The following is a 19,478-nucleotide window of genomic DNA, read 5'->3' on the forward strand; positions in this document are numbered from 1 at the left end:
TTGCAGAAACGCACACTCCCGTCGGGCTTTGGAATCAACACAATGGGACTTGACCATTCACTAGGTGATACTTCAATAACCCCTAACTCTAGCATATTTTTAATTTCTTTCGACACCGATGCTCTTGGTGCTTCTGGTAACCTATAGGGCTTTAGATTAACTTTAACCCCTGGGTCAGTGATGAAGTCATGTTTAATGACCGAGGTTTTCCCAGGTACGTCAGAGAACAGCACCCTATTTCTGACCAGAAACTCCTTGACCTCTCGTTGTTGACTTGCCGACAGGGTTTTTGCCACTGTCAGTTCGGGAACTAAGGGCCCTGGATTTACTGGAGCAAAGCTGCGTAACCGAGCATTGCGGTTGTATACCCTCTGCCATGCCTGTTGAGCCGGTTCCAGGTGCTCTCTTACTATCGGCACCTCTATAATAGGCACTGGAACTAGTGGACCCTTAAAATGTGGCCTGGGAGCATGATACTGACACTCAGGGCAGGATGCGCAAAAGTCAGATACCTCTTTATGAAGCCCGGGCCAGAAAAACCTCTGCATTATTCGCTCAGTGGTTTTCTCTACCCCTAGATGGCCTGCCGTTATAAGACCATGGGCCAGATCCAACACTGTTCTTCTGTAGGCTTTGGGAACTATTAGTTGTTCCACAATATCTTCCCCCTTCTTAGTCACCTGATATAACAAATCCTGACACATTGCCATGTGGGGATAGGACAAAAGACTATCAGGGTCTACGGGTTTACCATCAACTACTTTTACATTCTCCCTGGCTTTTACCAAAGTAGGGTCATTCAACTGCTCCACGGCAAAGACCTCTCTTCTGACCTCTAAATCAGGCAGACGATCACCTGGCCCAACAACACTTCCCACCTCAATGGGAGGCACATCAGTTGGCGGACCACCGTCACGCTCCGCATTCTCTAGTTCGCCAATCATAGTAGAAAAAGGGAATAACTCTGACTCAGAAGAAACTCCCTCCTCCACTACATCGACAACCTTCTCAAATGGATCGGGGTTGTTCACTTCTGGAACAAAACGACTTTCCCACAACTTCCAGAAGTGAGCAAAGTCTCTCCCCAATATTGCATCGCACATCAGACCAGGCACCAAACCCACAGAAACAATAGCAGAACCACATGGTGTCTCGATGTTCACCTCGGCAGTAACATAATATCGAGAATATCCCCATGTATGCAGGCCACACCAACAGTTTTCCCCTTACGCCTCAAGGGGTTCACCAGCTCAGCTTTTATAAGTGTCACCAAGCTACCAGAGTCTAACAGTGCCTCTACTCGGTTGCCATCTACAGTGAGTACACACATGTGCTTATCAGTCTCAGCCTGCCGATCAGCCGTACAGGCTGTCTGCGCAAAGAAAGACGCCCCGCGGTAGACATGAGCAGTATCACATTGCATAGGTTCAGTTGTAAGTGAACAATTAGTGGCAATATGGCCGAAGCCACCACATCGGAAACACTGAGTCATATTAATGTCTAGTCGTTTACGGGGCAAGAACCTTCCTGGCCTAGCAGGCCTGTCTCCAGGTTCTACACCCTCAGTCTTAGGTACATTCTACCGCCCAGCACCCTTCTCCCCTGGAACAGTCTTACCAGTGTCTGTGGGAGTTCACCGGTGCGCCATCGGGGCTCGGTGGGGCATACTCATCAGCTCCTCAGCCGCCACGTACCTCTCCACCAGCTCGACCTACTGGTCCGCGGACTTAGGGTCTGCATGGCTCACCCACTTGCACAGAGTCACAGGTAATGATCGCAGGTACCGGTCCATCACGACCCTTTCCACGATCTGTGGTCCCGTCAGCATCTCGGGCTGTAGCCATTTTGAGGACAGATGGACGAGGTCATGCATCTGTGAACGTGGAGGCTTGTCCCTATGGAACTCCCAGCGGTGGACCCGTTGGGCACGAACAAAGGTGGTGACTCCCAAGCGAGTTAGGATCTCCTGTTTTAGTTTTTTATAGTCCTTGGCATCAGCCAGGCATAAGTCGAAATAGGCCTTTTGTGGCTCCCCAGACAAAAAAGGTGCCACCAGACTTGCCCACTGCTCCTGGGGCCAACTCTCCCTTTCGGCCGTTCTTTCAAATGCGGTGAGATAGGCCTCCACATCATCGCCCGAAGTCATCTTTTGGAGGAAGTGACTGGCTCGTACGGAGTGAGTGGTGGTGGGAGGACCAGTAATAACATCTCTGGGCCGGGCGACCAGGTGCTGTACCACCTCTTTTATGGCCTGGCTGTTTTCCGCTAAGGCCTGGCGGGTTTCCTCGATGGCAACCTGTTGTTGCCCCTGGGCTGTCTCCAAGGCCAACAGTTGCACCCTGGTGGATTCCTGCAGAGCCCTGGTAGCTTCCTGCTGAGCTGCTGTAGCTTGGAGTAAGGCCTTAATTATGTCCTTCATTTTGTCCTGGGGTGTAGGTTGGAAGCTGAACCTTGCCTCTCTGAGCATTGGCTGACGCCTCCTCTATGGGACTCCAAGGACACAGCGTTATTTCCACACTCACAAATTGGGTGTCTGTCCCTTTAATTTTTAAACGGAAAGTTTTCCTCTCGCTGCAACTTCAGTGTGTGTGGGTGCCCGCATTCTCCACCATATTGTGAGACAGTTAGGTTAGGGTGTCCCTCTCCTGGGTAGAGGACTCCTTCCTTACACACACACACACACACACACACAGCAGCAGGGAAGCAGCACACCAGTCTGGATGCAAGTACAAGCTGGTCGGCGCCAGTCTTTATTGTACAGTGTCAGAAATAACATAAAGAAAACATAACATAAATCCTAGCCCTGTCGGGGCACTAACTTCACAGGTGGTTCCCTCACTTCCAGAACCTGGCAGGGCCTAATGACCTCACCAGCAACAAAAACACAGCACAGCACTCACGGATAGGTTTTCAAGTGTCTCTGAGCAAACTCCCTGTCTGCTCTCCCAGGTGAGACACTCAGCCCTAAACACACTAGGCTTATATTGGCCACTCTTAGGTGGAAACCCTAACAAACCTGTTACCAGGCTGCGAGAACCAAAACCTGGAGTGGCCGTGGGTGGAGCCCTCCCTCTCCTCTCACCCACAACCCCCAGGTCCCAAACCGGCTTTTCAAAAAGCCGAAACTCAAGCCTGCTACACTGCAGACTTTCTCCTGGGGATTTAAAACACATAAGACAGGAATCTGGGATAAATGTCCCTGTCACAGACCACTTTACCAGTGATCCTATCACAATATATATATATATATATATATACACACATACACACACATATATACACACACACATATACAAACACACATATACACACACACATACACATGCACACATATACACACACATTTATATACATACTGTGTATATTTCAACTACATTGCACAAGATGCTGACTAGCTTGTTATTCTGTATTTGTGAGAAAGGATATTTGCTGTATTTTTCTATACAAGAATGCTCTGAATTGCCTGCTTTATATTTCTGTCAATCGAATGCACTTCATATTACCCTCGATTCAAACACTGTCACCTCCGAGAACACCGTGTCTGAATGTACTGTAGTGTAGTTTAAAGCTGTTGTCCTGTGATATTCAGCTTATACTGCTAAGGTCAGGATGTGGGAGTGGGGACTGACGCCAATATAATCAGTCAATTGTATAAATGGAGGAGTAAAGTGATCATCTTTCTAGAGCGACACTTACACGTATGCCCTATATATCTCCAAACCTTGTTATTTTTCAATTTAACATAGAGAGCATGGATACATCTGCTACTTTATCTGAATTATTTCACTTTACATCCATGAAAAACCACTCTTTCAAATTGTTAACCATCCTTCCATACTGATTGTATTATTGCAGTACAGAGAATACTGACTATTTTGCTTCAGGTATGTACTGGTCCTTCCCGCACTCTCAGTAAAATACATTGAGCTGCTACAATGAGCACAATTTACAGGATAGGTCTGATAGCTTTCGTCTCCTTTTGCCAAATGCATAATAGATCATGTTGACAGGAAAGCCAAAGGGAACTTACCAGAGAATTCCCTCCTCTCACCAATATATATCTGGCCAAGAACTGCGGCATCCTGTGTTAACTTTATCTTCTTTGCTAATGGAACAGAAGTCTCACGAGCCGCGGATGAGCAAGTTAGGGTCACAGTAACAAACTAACCAGTATTCTGATTCTCTTTAATAAGTATGAGGATGTCCTTATTTGATTATGCTTCAATTCTATTACAAAGCCTTTAAACCTCTCGGGACAAATGTACATTTATATTCAAAATAAGTCGGGTCCCTTGGTAGTGAAGTGCAGGAATATGTCTGCTGGTATCCAATTATCTGAACCCTGAGATAAAAATAGTTGGTGGCATTTTAAGCAGGCAGTGCATAAGAAGAAGAATAACGCATTGTTCATAGAATTATTCACCTCCTTTTGTTTCTGTAGCAGAATATGGAATAAGTCCCACGCCTCCAATCAGCGTGACTCATAAACCAGAAGAGGACACTTTTGGCGTAAGTTACATTTTGATGTCATAAGAAAACACTGGCTCAGCTCTTTAACATGTTTCTCAAACAGTGGCACCTTCTGTGCAGATAATGAACAGAAATGTATTGGCATCTAGGAACAAATCCTGCTGATGATCACACAAGCTACAGTACGATGCTGTTTACATTGCATATTAGACGGCTTCTTACTTTTATATAGCTACAAGATTATTAGCAAGTTTATGTAGCGGGTTTGGGGGTCTATACAGTATTTGTGGTGGGGTTTGGTATGGCCAGCTCTCATCCCGTTGTGGCATGCCAAGAGGCAATATAACTTATATAGGTTTGTACTGTTGCTATTATTTTCATTGTATTTTGGATTCATATATTGTCTGAATTCTAGCACTACTGTTCTTTCAGGGCTGAAGTTTTCCAATGGTATTAAAGTTAACTGTTCTGCAAACACAAGAACACATAGGGGCAATTGTATCAAAGCTTGATGTGAGATAAAATTGTGAAATATATTATAAACCAATCAGCTCCAAACTATCATTTCTTAAACACAGCCTGCAAAATGTAAGTTAGAAGCTGATTGGTTGGTGATATATATCTCACAATTGTATCCCACATCAAGCTTTTATACATATGCCCCATTGGGTCTTATATATGAACAGTACAATATACAGAAGACATTGATGTATGCTATAAAGTCTATATCCAGTGGCAGCTCCAGAGGTGGGACTACAGCGCAGTAGTTTGGCGATGTTTGGCAGAGTTTGGAATGGCAGTTGGTGTGACTCCCCTATTTGAAGTTTGGACTGCGCTGTAGCCCCACCTCTGGAGCCGCCACTATCTATAACTGATTTTATATTTAGGTTCGACTATAAATCTTGTGATAGTTGCCATTTTGACTGAAAGCAACAAAGAATTTACCTGTATAAAATAAAAGAACAATCTACAGCAAAACTGTATTATTCTCAGTAAAACAGTTCAGCCCCACCTGTAACTGTCAGGATTGGAAAAGCTGCAAAAAAAAAAAAAAGGACTAAGGTGCTATGATATAGAAATAGATTACATTGTCCTGTTTATGAAGCCTGAAAGGGATGTGTCCTGCCCGCCTGCCACCATTTTCATGCTACTCCATCAATAGCTGTTACTTCATACAACATTTAGGAATGCAATTATGTTTCATTTACACTTGGTACACACAGCCTGAGGGTAATTTTGAACAATATTTTTAATATTTTGTGCATCAAACATAGTTTGTCTACATAGACAAAATTCATTTGTTTCATATACACCTTATATACACAGCCTGAAGATAATTTTATACAATATTTTTAATCATTTTGTGCTATAACAAAGTTTGTGTACATTGACCCATCAGAAAGCGTATTCCTTATTTTGGAATATTTGGATGTGGGAAACTCAACCTGTACAGGGATAGTCACTTTTATAAACATATCTACATAGTCTTCATACAATATTGTGCCTACACCAAGGGTTTCACAGAATCTTTCACATGATGAGCTTTAATATATTAATAGGTGGGGCTGTTTCTAAAGTCAAACTTTTTAATATACTGTGTATATATATATATATATATATATATATATATAGAATATATATATATATATATATATATATATATATTTACTGTATGGGATGCAGATAACATTTCAACGGAGGGCGCCGCAATCCCGACCGCTGGAATCCCAGAGGTAAGTAGCAGGGTTTTGGGGAGGGTTAGGGGTTAGGGATAGGCACTAGGGAGAGGGTTGGGGTTAGGTACTAAGGAGGGGAGGGTGTGGGGAGGGGGAGGTTAGTGTTAGGCACCAAAGTGGAAGGGCTGGGTAGAAAGAGGGGGTGGGTTAGGATACCAACCGACAAAGTGTCTGCATTCTAACCCTGTCGGGAGTCTGTACACCAGGATCCTGAACGCCGGCATCTCATACCTATCCCTACTGTTTGTGTGTGTGTGTGTGTGTGTGTGTGTGTATATATATATATATATATATATCTACTGTAAGGTCAGAATTTAAATAACTGAATATATATATATATATATATATATATATATATACACACACTATGAGCCATATTCAGTATGGGAGCGAAAAGTCTGTGCTGGACTTTTCGCTCCACATCGGAGATTTTCCTGGGAAAAAGTATCGGGCGCGTGCCTGCTTTATCCCCGTATTCAATTTAAAACCAGCGAAAACGGGACCCGCCGAATTGGGATTGGCGAAAAAAAACGGGAATTTTCGGGAAATAGTTGTAGGACCCCCCTAAAGATGTCCAGACCTCGGGGATCACTATGGGTACCCCCGTTTTTGCCTGCAAAAGAAAGTCAGGTTTTCAAATAGCCGCACAAGGTGTTTTTTCCCAACATTGAAGAAGTGATGCAGAAGAGCACTTAGGTAATTTTTCGTTTTTTTAAGTGGTTCCATCAAATTTGGGGTACATGAAAATGGGGGTAAGCATTTTTTTAAGTCCCTAAAATGATTTTTTAAAATTCTGCAAAAATGCACCTGCCGCCAGCACCTGCATTCTAGAAAACACCTGCCGCATACATGGGGACCTCCCTAAGGCTATTCCGCTAATTTAATAATTTTTTCAAACACTTTTTTTTTAAACCCTAAAATTAAAGTGAAATGACATTAGCAGGGGTGCAGGCTAATTTTTTTAAGCCTGCACCCCTAAACCCCAATTCTGCATTTTTTTTCGCCATGTAAAACATGGTGAAAACTTATCCCTGTTTTTTTCCAAAGACTTTTCGAACCTGCGAAAAGTCTTTGAAATTGAATACGGGGATAATTGAAACCATGCGAAAATGACGTCATCTGCGATAAATTATCGTCGATTTCGACTTTTCGCAGCCTAATTGAATGCCCCCCTATGTAGACAAAAGTGATTGGACACTGACAGCATGTATGTTATATCATTCCGCCTTAAGTACAGCTGAGACACTGAAGAAGGTCGAGTCGGTCTAGAAAGCACCCGTCACTCTAGTTTGTCCTAGAGGGTTAAGATCTGGACTCTGAGCTGGCCAGTCCATCCGGATTACTGAATTTTCTGTATACCAGTCCAGCGTCGCCCTGGAAACATGACAGGTGGCATTGTCATCCTGATAAAAACATTTGTTGTTTCCATAGAACGGCAAGTGCATGGGCCTCCCAATGAAGCGTTCTTGTTGAAACTGCCACATTAGTGGCCATTTGGAACTCATGTGCAATGTGCATATGCATTTTGCTTGTGTGGGGGTGTCCAATCACTTTTGTCTACATAGTGTAGGGCAACAAGGACACATTTTAAATAATGAGACTGTCCTTGAAATCATGGACAGTTATACAATTATAAAATTGAGGTTTGCAGCGGGCACGAATGAAGTTAATTCTAAAGCTAACAAGTCACCTTTCATTCGCTCAACATTGTGCACACTATACAACTTAATCTCTTTGCATACTCTGACGGATATTAATTGTATCATGTCCATCCAATTAATGCAGATTTAGATAAGGTTGGCTTCCCCTTTTGAGATGTACTTGTGCTGCATTACAATAAGATGCATGTTATATGTTAGCAAGAGTATGAGTGAGTCTGCATCCCTGGACTATCCGTCAGAATTTACTGTAGTATCTCAATTCAAAGTTTTACTGTTAGCAGTCTTGTCTATTGTAACTTAATAAACATGAAAATTATAAATTGATGTGTAGAAAAAATATTATGAAAATGTACAAATGCAACAATCTGTTCTTGAAATTCAGTCAATATTCATCACTTCAAATTTGCTCCTAATATACCTTATAAACTAATATATAAATGTGGTCATTTCATAGTTTTTTTGTACTTACTTTACATTACAGTTGCCTGCAGTGAAGTTATAACACATATCGTTACCTGTTGCAAGCATCCAGCCTTCTCTTATTACATGATTTTAATACTTATCGATACTTAACAGTGTCAATTTTATTTGAATTACATGCTTTCATAATTTAGCTTCTACACTTTAGATATAATAATAAGTGCTCTAATACAAATAGTATTTTTGCATTTTTTCAGGTTTCAATAGCGGTTGGCCTTGCAGCTTTTGCATGTGTCCTCTTAGTGGTCCTGTTCATAGTCATCAACAAATATGGAAGGCGTTCAAAATTTGGAATGAAAGGTAAGATGGTACATATATACAAGGTGTTATTTCAATGATAGCTGTTAAAACGGTTTTCATTCCCTAGCTTTTAAAGTAAGGTGGTAAATGTCATTCCTTTTCTACAATTAAATCTCCAGTTGGCAATTTTTTATTTTATATACCACTATTTATGTATGAACCATTGAGTGATTCTTTAACAAATATGCTGAAAGAAGAAAAGCTAATTGCTTATTGTATGCTGTAATTTAGTGCAATTTCACATTTAAATGCAATGTTCATTAGTAACCCTCACTAAAAGACTTGCTGAAAAATGTGAGGGTCTATGTACTAAACCTTGGAAAGAGATAAAGCGGACAGAGATAAAGTACCAACCAATCAGCTCCTAACTGTCAGTTTACAGGCTGTGTTTGAAAAATGACAGTTAGGGGCTGATTGGTTGGTATGTTATCTCCATCCACTTTATCGTTCTCTTGAATGGGACAGTCGACATGACCAAGGCAAGAGCGATCACGTGAGCCTCGGTGGACCGTGTGGCAGTTTATCAGTTACCAGCTTCTAAATGTCTTGTATTCCCAAAATTAATGTATATCATTAACCTCTATTATTATTACTAGTTTAGTATTATTTTTATTATTGTATATAGCCCTTTTTCTGTGGAACCTGGTTCAGCTGCACCATTTGCAGTTTTGCACCATGTGGTCCATGGTAAATCCCGCAATGGAAAATGTCTGTGGTGCTCCCCTTCCCATGATGCCATAAAAATGTGCTTATTGTGCACCCTGTTAAGTCCATTGATGACTCCTTATGATACCGGACCGGTCGCTGTGTCACAGGTATAAGATTAGCTTGCAAGCCTAAAACACCTAAAAGTTGGTATCCAGTCTTGCAAAAAATGATTGATCATTGTAAATAAAGATATTTTAACTCATATTTTAAAAATTACTGAATGTCATATGAGTTAAAAAAAATATTAATTATTATACAATTCCAAACTGAAAATACTGCCAAATCTATATAGCTACTGTACCTGACTTCTTCTCCCTTAGTCAAAGGTGACTACACTGTTCAACCTTTGTGGATTGTGTCAAAGTAAATGTGTCAAATACCAATGACATTGACTGGAAAGCATTATATGTTGTAATAATGTTGGGAATTAGAGACCCAAATTCTACTACTTCATCATCTTACTGACTGGTGACATTTTTACTTACTGCTGTACAATTTCAGTATTTAACCCGTAACATGTATTACTATATTGGCTTTAATGCATTGCACATCATGCACCTAAGTATTGAGCACTTTGAAAAAAAATCAGATATAGTCATCAGCTTTGATACTGTCATAAACAGTTTAACGGTTTCAGAAAGTTATCTCGGCCCCATCAAAGGCAGACTTGGCAGCTGCACTACCACCAGCTAGTGTATGATCCCTGAATTTGATCTGCTGGAAAGATTACAGCCACAAAAGACTTGTTTGTCAATTACACAGAAAAAAAATATATGATAGGGATGTATCTCCTTGTTAAACTGGATATAAGTAGTTTCTTGCCTTGGCGTATTGCCACCTTCATTGAATTTTCTTCCTCCCTTGCTTGGCATTTCTTGTTAATATTGAGTAACAGATGCATCGCTTCCCTTTCAAATCTTGTGTAAATTAGCATTGAGGCATCCAGTAGAGAAAAATGTGAGCTGACAGGACTCACTGTTTATTATACTAAACTGAAGGACCAAAATGCTAAAATCATATCAGGGAGATGTTACATCTTCTGGAAAACAAACACAGCCTTGGAAGGAACAAGAAGTATTTTCATATGCATGTAGCAACTTTACATGTAGATGTCTGCAGAATGCAGTGGATGCAACCATTTTGTCAGCTAAATGAATATTTGTGATAAAGCAATATTGGTTCAGTCCACAAAATGGCTTCCCCTAGTGTATGCAAATGGTGAGTACATTTTAAAGTTGCTTTTTAAAAACTCTTCATCAAATAACCTACAGATGTGCCCACATACATCTATCCTTCTTGCGCTACAGGTCGCACCACATATAACGCGGGAGCTCCGTGTGACTCGGAAGCGCCAGTTGTCTTTTTGTGCGTCTTTTTACCTTCAAATGCGACTTATTCGCACAAAAATGCAAATAGATAGCACAAGCAGCTTCTGCTGATTAAAATAATATGCAACATGCCCATGTTCTCTGAGTGAGTACGGGTGTATCTGCATGCGAAATGCTGACACCCGCAGTCACAGACAGAATATAGGCATGCTGCATATCATTTCAATCAGCAGAAGCTGATTGTGCTATCTATTTGCATCGTTGTCTGAATAAGACGCATTTGAAGGTAAAAAAGACGCACAAAAAGACAATCGGCGATACTGAGTCACGCCACGGCATGGCGCGACTAGAAGGGCTGTTTAACGCGCCAGGAGGCTAGATATATGTGGGCCCATCTGTATACTAAGGGATTTGGCAGTTAAAGAGTAATTTTCCGTGGTTTAGGTAACATTTAGGTAGAATAAATTGTACCTACTTTCATTAGTATGACATTTACCGAACCAGACTCATCTCCCAAGGGAAACATTATTTGCTTGCTGCTCTGATAAAAAATCACTTGCAGTGCAGAGATGTTCAGATCGCCCTATTTAAAGGAGCGGAAATGGAAAAATAAAACGTACTGAATTCTACTTACTTTATACAAAAGCAAATATGCCTTTAAAGGTGAAGTTCACATAGCTGTAAATGTTTCTATCAGTGCAGTTATAAGGGGTACCCGTTGTGTACTAACAATAGCTAAACATTAGGGTGCAGGGACAATGGGTACTGCACAGAGGAGATCATTCTCATGGGACAACATCAGAGATAGCTGTAGCAGAGTCGACTTACACTTTAAGATGTATACATAGAGCACAATTCTTTGGAACAAATGAGAAGATTGACTGATGATCACTCCATTCGTTCCTAATTGCATCACAATTTTAATACAATGCAGAGTATATCCATTGATTATCGATGTTTAGCAGCTATCAATATTTCACATGCGCCAGTCGATAGGTTTGCCATTGATAGTGCAAGCCAGATGTTTTTATCTCATTGGTGGGGTTGTTTTTGTCTTCTTTTGTTTTGGTCACTGACAATGGTTGCCTGCTTTGGACCATCAATGTCAACACCTAGGATGGACAGTGAGCAGCATTAGTACAGCATGGTCTGGCATATCCCTATCATCAACTTGGGGGGTGGGGCAATTTTCTGCATCATTCGTAAATAAATACCCTCTGTAGGGAGGTAGTTACCATTCCGGTGGTCAGGATGCTGGTGCCTAGAATACTGGTGCTGGAACCCCGCCAGCAGTCGGAATTGCAGTACCAGCATCCCAACTGCTGGCATCCGGATAGAAATGGTTAGTATTAGGATTATGGGTAAGGTTTAATGTTATGGGTTAGGGTTAGGCAGTAGGGGGAGGGTCAGGGTCTGTCTGCAGAGGGGGTGTTAGGGTTACACTGCGGGGGAGGGGGGGTGTTAGGGTTAGGCTTCGGGAAAGGTGAGTTAGGGGGGTTAGGACAGTCACCTAATTGGGTCTGGATTCTGACTTTTGGGATGCCGCTGTTGGTATTCTGACTGCCGGCATCCCAACCGCTGAGATGCCGTACCCAACCCCCTCTGTGTACCCTGAGTTAATCTTGGGTACATGTCAAATGCAGCAGTTTTGTTGGATAGGCTAAAATGTATTTAATTATATTTAGAAGTACAAATGTCCTTGCTACATATGTCTAAAGTAGTAGTTAAATTAGTATTTTGTTAATAAATTAAGATGATGGGTTAATCCACAGTGTGTATTTTTCTCTTTGTCAGTTATAACACAATAAAAATCAATTTTTCTTTTTACCAGAATACACATGTGGAGTTTTTGCTTTTTCCTATTTAGGTTTCCATACATTGCTCATTTAGCCATAAGCCCTAAAGATATACCCAGTTCCCTGCAGAATCTTGTAACTTTGTGTTAGCCTCACATACTGTACACAAACAAATCTTATTTCTACTGTGAATGCATTTTAATGTATACATAAGGATGGATAAATGTACATCATAGGGATATATTATTAATCTTAATCTAACTAAGTGTTGGCATTGTTGAGTGTATTTATGAGCTAAAATGCTGGAGAGCGCAAGAATTTTGCGGACAACATTATCATTTCAGCTGAGAGGTCAAATGAAAGGAGGAACCTTTATATTTCCTAAGTAGAACATAAAAGCAAAAGAAAATATATTCAGCACACACTATCAGGAATCCTTTTAAGAGGCCCATCACTATTAATTCATTTGGTATTCATTATAATACTTCTGATCAAAGCACACTCATTTGATATTTATGTGGATGTCAAATGTACTTCCAAAGCTTCTCTGTTGTAATTTAGCATTAGTTAATAGGTACTTTAAAATAAACTGGTTGATTATGATTGAGGAATATTAACATGTTCCCTACCTGATAAACAGTTCTAATAAATGAAAATGAAATATGAACATGTAGAAATGTTTGGTTGACCGCAATTAACTACTGCAGGTTGGATTGTTGTTTCCTGCCAAGTAATTAATTTATGGCTTACAGTATGTTCTTTATAAATAAAGGCATTATAGGCATCCGAGCCATTCAAGTGTTAGGGGAAAAGTTCTGTGATATTGTGTTCACAATATTAAAAGGTTCGAATCTGTTTGCCAATTATTTTATTAGAATTATATATAATTTTGATTATATGTATTTTTTTTGGCTCATCAGAATTTTTTTTCTTTCAATGACATGCAGTACCTGTTTCCGGCATGGAGATGTCACTGTTGCAGTTGCTGTTTACATAAAGCATGCAGCCAACGGCAGGATCTCTCTATGGGCTTGACTCATTATGGATCGCTATTTTGATTATGCACGCAGACGACCGATTGTTGCGTACTGCGTATGCTCGTGCTCGAAGGCACCACTGCGATCGCACTGCGATTGCAGAGACAAAGCAGACCCATCGCAGAGTCATTGATGGGAAGTGAGCATTTGGGGGTATTGAGGGTATTGACAGGGGGAAGGTCGGTAAACCACAGGAGTGCCAGTCCATTTGAACGCCTTTACAGGGGCGTGCATAAATTAGCCACTGCGACAGCATAGGCAGCTTGTGTACTCACTGCGTGCAACGAGGTTAGCAATATCTGTAATTGTGTGTGAGGGGGCCGATGTTACACAATGTTTCCGATGTATACGCAGGATTGGAAAGTATTACAGATGTGCAAAAGCAGTAGTGAGCGTCTCTATGCTGGCTTTGGGCATCTCTATAATAGATTTGAGATTGCAGTCATTACCTTCCTTCACTCAACTAAAGTTACAAGGGGATACAAGAATAGCAGCTTCCATACACTGAAATAATTTCAGAGACAAATGAATAAGCATTCAATTATTTCTTCCTGTTTCTGGAATTAGTTATAAAAATAAGTACAAATTAATTATATCAAACAATACTGTGTATTGTTGAGCACCATCTGAAAAAAAAAGCACTGATTTGGCACAGGGTGTGTGTATCTGTGGGGGGGAATTCAATTGATTTTGCCTGTGGCTGATGATGCCGGGCGCCCAACAGAGCAATTCAATTGCTGCTCTATTCGGACACCTACAGCCAGGGCAGGTGAGTACAAATGTGCTATACAGTAAGTCAGCACTTTGGGAGCCCATGCCGGGCATCTTTATTCTAATATTTCTTTTGCAGGTGAACTACAGGTACCAGCGGGCCCGTAATGTCCAGCATGCTGGTGCTTGTGGTTCTCAAAGTACCAGCATGCGGGGGAGGCTTGCTGTGACCTGTAGTTCTACTACACAAGACAATGTTACTTCATCTATTTTTACATACACTTTACATAATCAACCTGGCACCGGGGATAACCCCGGGCTATTAGCCCAGGCCTGGCATGCCCTGTAGATGAGGACCCCTTTATTGGGGGGGCCCCCACTTCTCAGGGTTTCCCGGCCTCGGCTGACTAGCAGTCAGGGGTAATGCTTTGGTCAGGGGACCCGGTGAAAGGGTTTCCCTGGCTGTGGCATTACTGTCCCCAGGGCCGGATTAATGGGGGGGCGACAGGGGCGATCGTCCCTGGGCCCCCACACGTTAAGGGCCTCCACACCCATCGGGGTTAAAGTGGACTGGAGGAGGCGGAACCAGCTGTAAACAACGGGCTCCAGCTTCCGGCTCACGCAGAGCACTATGGCAGAGACGTCATGATGTCTCTGCCATAGTGTGGAGGAGCAGCCGAGTGGACTGCAGCGGACGCGGGGCTAAGGTTCAGGAAAGTATGAGCTTTATTTTTATTTTTTTGTAGTGCAAGCGGCCTACTGAGGGCATTACTGGCGGGGGGCATTACTAAAGGGGACATTACTCGGGGGGGAGCATTATACCTGGGGCATTACTCTGGGAGGGGGGAGGCATTACTGCTGGGGGCATTACTGGCGGGGGTGCATTATTCAGGGGGGAGCATTACTACTGGGGCATTACTCGGGGAGGGGGGAGGCATTACTACTGGGGGCATTATTCAGGGGGGAGCATTACTACTGGGGGCATTACTGGGGGGGGAATTACTACTGGGAACATTACTCGGTGGGGGAAGCATTACTGCTGGGGGCATTAATCAAGGGGCATCTCTATTGGGGGCTCTACTAGAGAGGGAGTATTAGTATTGGGGCACTAATAGAGGGGCATTACTACTGGGGGCATTTCTACAGAGGGCTCTACTAAAGGGGGAATGACTACTGGGGGCATTACTATTGGGGGCACAACTACATGGGTTTTTCTACTGGGGGATTTATACAGGGGGCATTACTACTAGGGCATTACTATTGGGCACACGCCCAATTACTACTGGGGGGCATTACTATTTGGGGCACAACTACAGGGATATTACTACTGGGGGCATTTATACAGAGGGCATTACTACAGGGGGCACTACTAATGGGAGTATTGGATAGGGGGCACTGCATAAGGGGCACTACTACTGGGTGCACTGCATACGGGGAACTACCACTGTGAGCACTGACACTACTGGGGGCTCTGCATAAGGTCCCCATTGCGCATACCCCCAGTTTGTCACATTTAATAGGGGCCCCCACATGTTTGTTGCCCAGGGGCCCCCACAGACCTTAATCCGGCCCTGAGTGTCCCCAGTGCTAGTTGTGCTTTTAAAAGTCCGAGGCTGATTGTGCTTTGGGGAGGAGGGGGAAGGGGGGGCACGTCATTTGTTTTATGTTTTTTTACACTTTTGGATCATTTTTTTTTAACACAGATGCATGGACGGAACTCACTGATCCGTGAATGCATTTTATATCACACACAATCTAACGATTTGCAAATTGTCAGATCATGCACAATATATATACTGTTGGTCAGATTGCACCATATCGTGTCCTGGAATGCCGGGGAGCTGCTGTGGAGAGTTCAGGGGTGAAATCGCATAGTTTACAGTTCGTAGTGTGTAGGCACCTTTACTGTGAGGAAACGGAAAATTAAAAGGACATAAATCAATATGGAACCACTTTGTACTGTCCTCGGGCAGTTCTTCTATAGGCATGTGCAGGTCACCCACAAAATAATCTCTAAACAGGCGCCTGACGCCTGAAACTGTTAGAAACTTGAGGAAGAATAGAGACTGGAAATTACTTTGTATTATCTTGTTGTAATAAATGTCAATGGACATTAACAATGATTTCTTTATTTTGTAAATAGTATTAGTGTTCACATCAGAATCTGCTATTTAAACAGGGCTAGTCACATATTCCGCTCCCATGGAAACAGTTGGAGACTAGGGATGGGATAAATCTTACTAAAAATATTTAAGTTGTGTTACCCTATCACTGGGCTCACATTCTGCTACATCCAGAGGAAAAGTGTAAGGGCAGATTCATTATATTCAGTTTATTTAAAGTAGAAATAGTTTAATGTGAGCATTTTGCAAGGAACAACATGTATATTGTATATTGTTTCTATTTAAGGAAAATGTCTTGTCAGAAACTATAATTGTACTAATTGCACAGTTTAGAAAAAACACAGGTTTGCTTTAGTCCTTTCTGCATACTCAGCAAAACACATTATATAAAGACAAGAGTATTAATCAGTCGGACATTTAAACTGATGTGTGTGTAAGAAGTTTAAGTACAGTCATGAAATTGGACAACTCAGGGCTTGGAAATTTGCCAGCAATGTTCGCTGCTTTGCCATAATAGCAATATAATAACAAACAGCCACATGGGAGTTACTATCTTGTCTGTGTTGCTCATAACTAAGGGAGTAGAGACACTCGACTTGGCTTTTAAATAAAAAGTATATGAGGATTAGAAAAGTGATCCTGTGTGTATGGGTTTATACATAGGAAAGTTCTCATATCAGTAATTACTTCCACTGTAAAGATCTCATTGGGCCATTAAAAGATGTTCTGTAAGTGCCATGTTCCCAGACTGACTCTAATTGGAATTCAATACTCCGTTGTCTTTGATGAGTCTCTCTTGGAGTATTATGGTCTTGCAGTTAGTAATTTCACTGAGTTCATTCTGTTTTACTGTAGTTTGTAAACAATACTTACATCCCTCTACTAAAACAGGCTGTTCTATCCACACATCTATAAGTTTGAACACATTGTTATGAATTATCAATTCTGTCAGTTGTAAACTGGTGCATTATTTACTAGAATGCTGTTTTCATAGCATAAGCAGGGCTGGATTATAGGGGGCGGAAGGAGTGGTCATCCTGGGACCCCAATACATTTGAGGACCTCACACTGCTGCAAACATTACCCCTCCCTGGCCTAATCTGCACCCTCCCTTGCTGGCTTCTGGCAGCGTCACAATTTATTACATCATGTCTGCTACTGGGTGCCAGTTCCCAGCGGCGTGGCAGATATGATATTATATGCTTCTATACTGCCATTCAGTGGAGAGTGTGCCATCAAGAGACAAGGTCAGGGGCATAGTAGTAGTGGCGGGTGGGGCATCAATTTTTTGAAGGGGACCCCCATAATTTAGTTTCTCCCAGGGGCACCAACAAGCCTTAATCCAAGTTACTCTAATACCAAATAACATCATTCACACTGAAAGAATATTTATATTTTCCCCTGTGTGGACCAATACGTGGGAGGGGGGGGGATTTGGGGACATCAGTGCTGCTGATCAACCTTGTTAGCAGGGAGTTCGGCATTGAGTTGTGACATAATTCCGAGCCTCTCATTGGCAGCACTAAAGTTGGCACTCTAAATTGTTGCAATACAGTGATTTAGGAGTTCTAGCTGACTGCCTTATGTGGGGTACACACATGGTCAATGGAGCGGCCAGCCGGCCAACTGGCTGACCAATTCGGTAAGTTTGTGGCCGCAGGAACCAGTTGTGACTTCATTGTCTAGCATATGGGTAGGTTGGTTGCCTGTACACACAGACAGATGTGCATGATATATTTTTCAGATATATTGCATATGCCGCACTCCATGGCCAATGCGATATACTGTATCTGTGAATGATGGGGTTTACAGATATACTGTATCATCTATATTCACCCACCGACGGTTGGAACCTTCAGTGTATCTATAAGAGGTGCAGGGTGTGTGGTGCCCATGGGTCCAGGGGGGCCCACACTGTGCACCCATATATATTTATACTTTCCTCTCTGGAGTCCTGCATCGGCCAGCGGTGCAGACAGAAATCACTGGGAAAATGGTGATGTGACCATTTTCCCTGTGATTTGTTCATGTGCAGCAGAAAAGTCTCTGGGAACATTGAACATTGTGCAGGAGCCATGTTCCCAGAGACCTACCGGAGAGGAGGGAGCTTGCACAGAGGCTGCACACGGGCCCCCTCCTCTCTTAAACCAGCATAGACTCCCTAATGGTAGCACTAGGCTTTGGCTGTGCACCTATTGCTCACAAAAATGTATAGTATATTTCAAATACTTTCCAGGGACACTTCTGCACTTCACACACCATGCTATCTTTTGCATGTTTAATATATTTCCTCAATAAATATTACCGTATTAAACCTAGAAAATAGGAATAGAGGGTGTGAATACAGTAAAAAAAGTATTTTAGACTATAGCTGTGAAATGACAACTGCTCTTTGATGCAGCAGTTTAATCACAAAGTAAAGCCTTTCTGCAAAACAGATTTATTATGTTAAGATTACTGATCTTTTAATCACACATGGCACTACATAGACATATGACATTGTCTCTCAATTAGATTAGCTGACACATACAGTAGCCAGTATGATGGGGCTGCTGTTTGAGTTACAGAGAGAAAAGTACAGTAAATGGGAACTAATACATCAGACGCATTCTACTTACCCGGCTTCATTTACACGCCACATATTAAACGCATCAGTCATCCTCTTTCTAAGCACTGGATTCTATTGCTGCTCTAAATCTGCAATCTTGGCAATATCTTACTACAATTAAAAACAGAGCCTGGTGAAATTAATCATTGAATATCCACTTTAAGATTATATTTTTAAGGGAGTTATGCTTCATTTCTTACTTATCCCATTGCCGGTGAATACTGACACAGCTTAACTTAGCAGGGCACTTAATAGCAGTAGCACTGGAAAAAAAATAGTTAATTAACATTCATTTTTTATTAAGTATCATTTGCAAATTTTGGATTCCAGGGACTCATCTGTTAGGTTGACAAGAGTTCAATGGAATCATATGCATTTCATAAGCAGACACATTTTGAGACACGGTGCATATTAATTAAGAGTTTCTGTTTTATTAATTTCAGAGTCAGAGATAATTAAAGCATAAACAAATTCCTGTGAAGGAAGACAGTGTGATGACAGGATGTTTTTGTGCATGAAA

At 41.9% G+C, this 19,478-nt stretch overlaps 1 protein-coding gene across 3 annotated transcripts in view; it reads left to right on the forward strand.

Moving 5' to 3' along the window:
* Positions 1-19,478, forward strand: part of NTRK3 (neurotrophic receptor tyrosine kinase 3) — a 700,933-nt gene that overhangs the window by 323,859 nt on the left and 357,596 nt on the right. The window contains exons 10-13 of one of the 3 annotated variants that reach the window (XM_088452662.1): positions 3,861-3,884; positions 4,358-4,360; positions 4,442-4,509; positions 8,545-8,647. In XM_088452662.1, the coding sequence (XP_088308788.1) occupies positions 3,861-3,884; positions 4,358-4,360; positions 4,442-4,509; positions 8,545-8,647 (198 nt within the window). The remainder of the gene's footprint in view (positions 1-3,860; positions 3,885-4,357; positions 4,361-4,441; positions 4,510-8,544; positions 8,648-19,478) is intronic. The other 2 variants (XM_088452663.1, XM_088452665.1) reach the window with 2 other exon arrangements.

This window comes from Taudactylus pleione, unplaced genomic scaffold (genome assembly GCF_031769625.1).
Source record: "Taudactylus pleione unplaced genomic scaffold, aTauple2 ptg000556l, whole genome shotgun sequence".
NCBI classification, from domain to species: domain Eukaryota; kingdom Metazoa; phylum Chordata; class Amphibia; order Anura; family Myobatrachidae; genus Taudactylus; species Taudactylus pleione.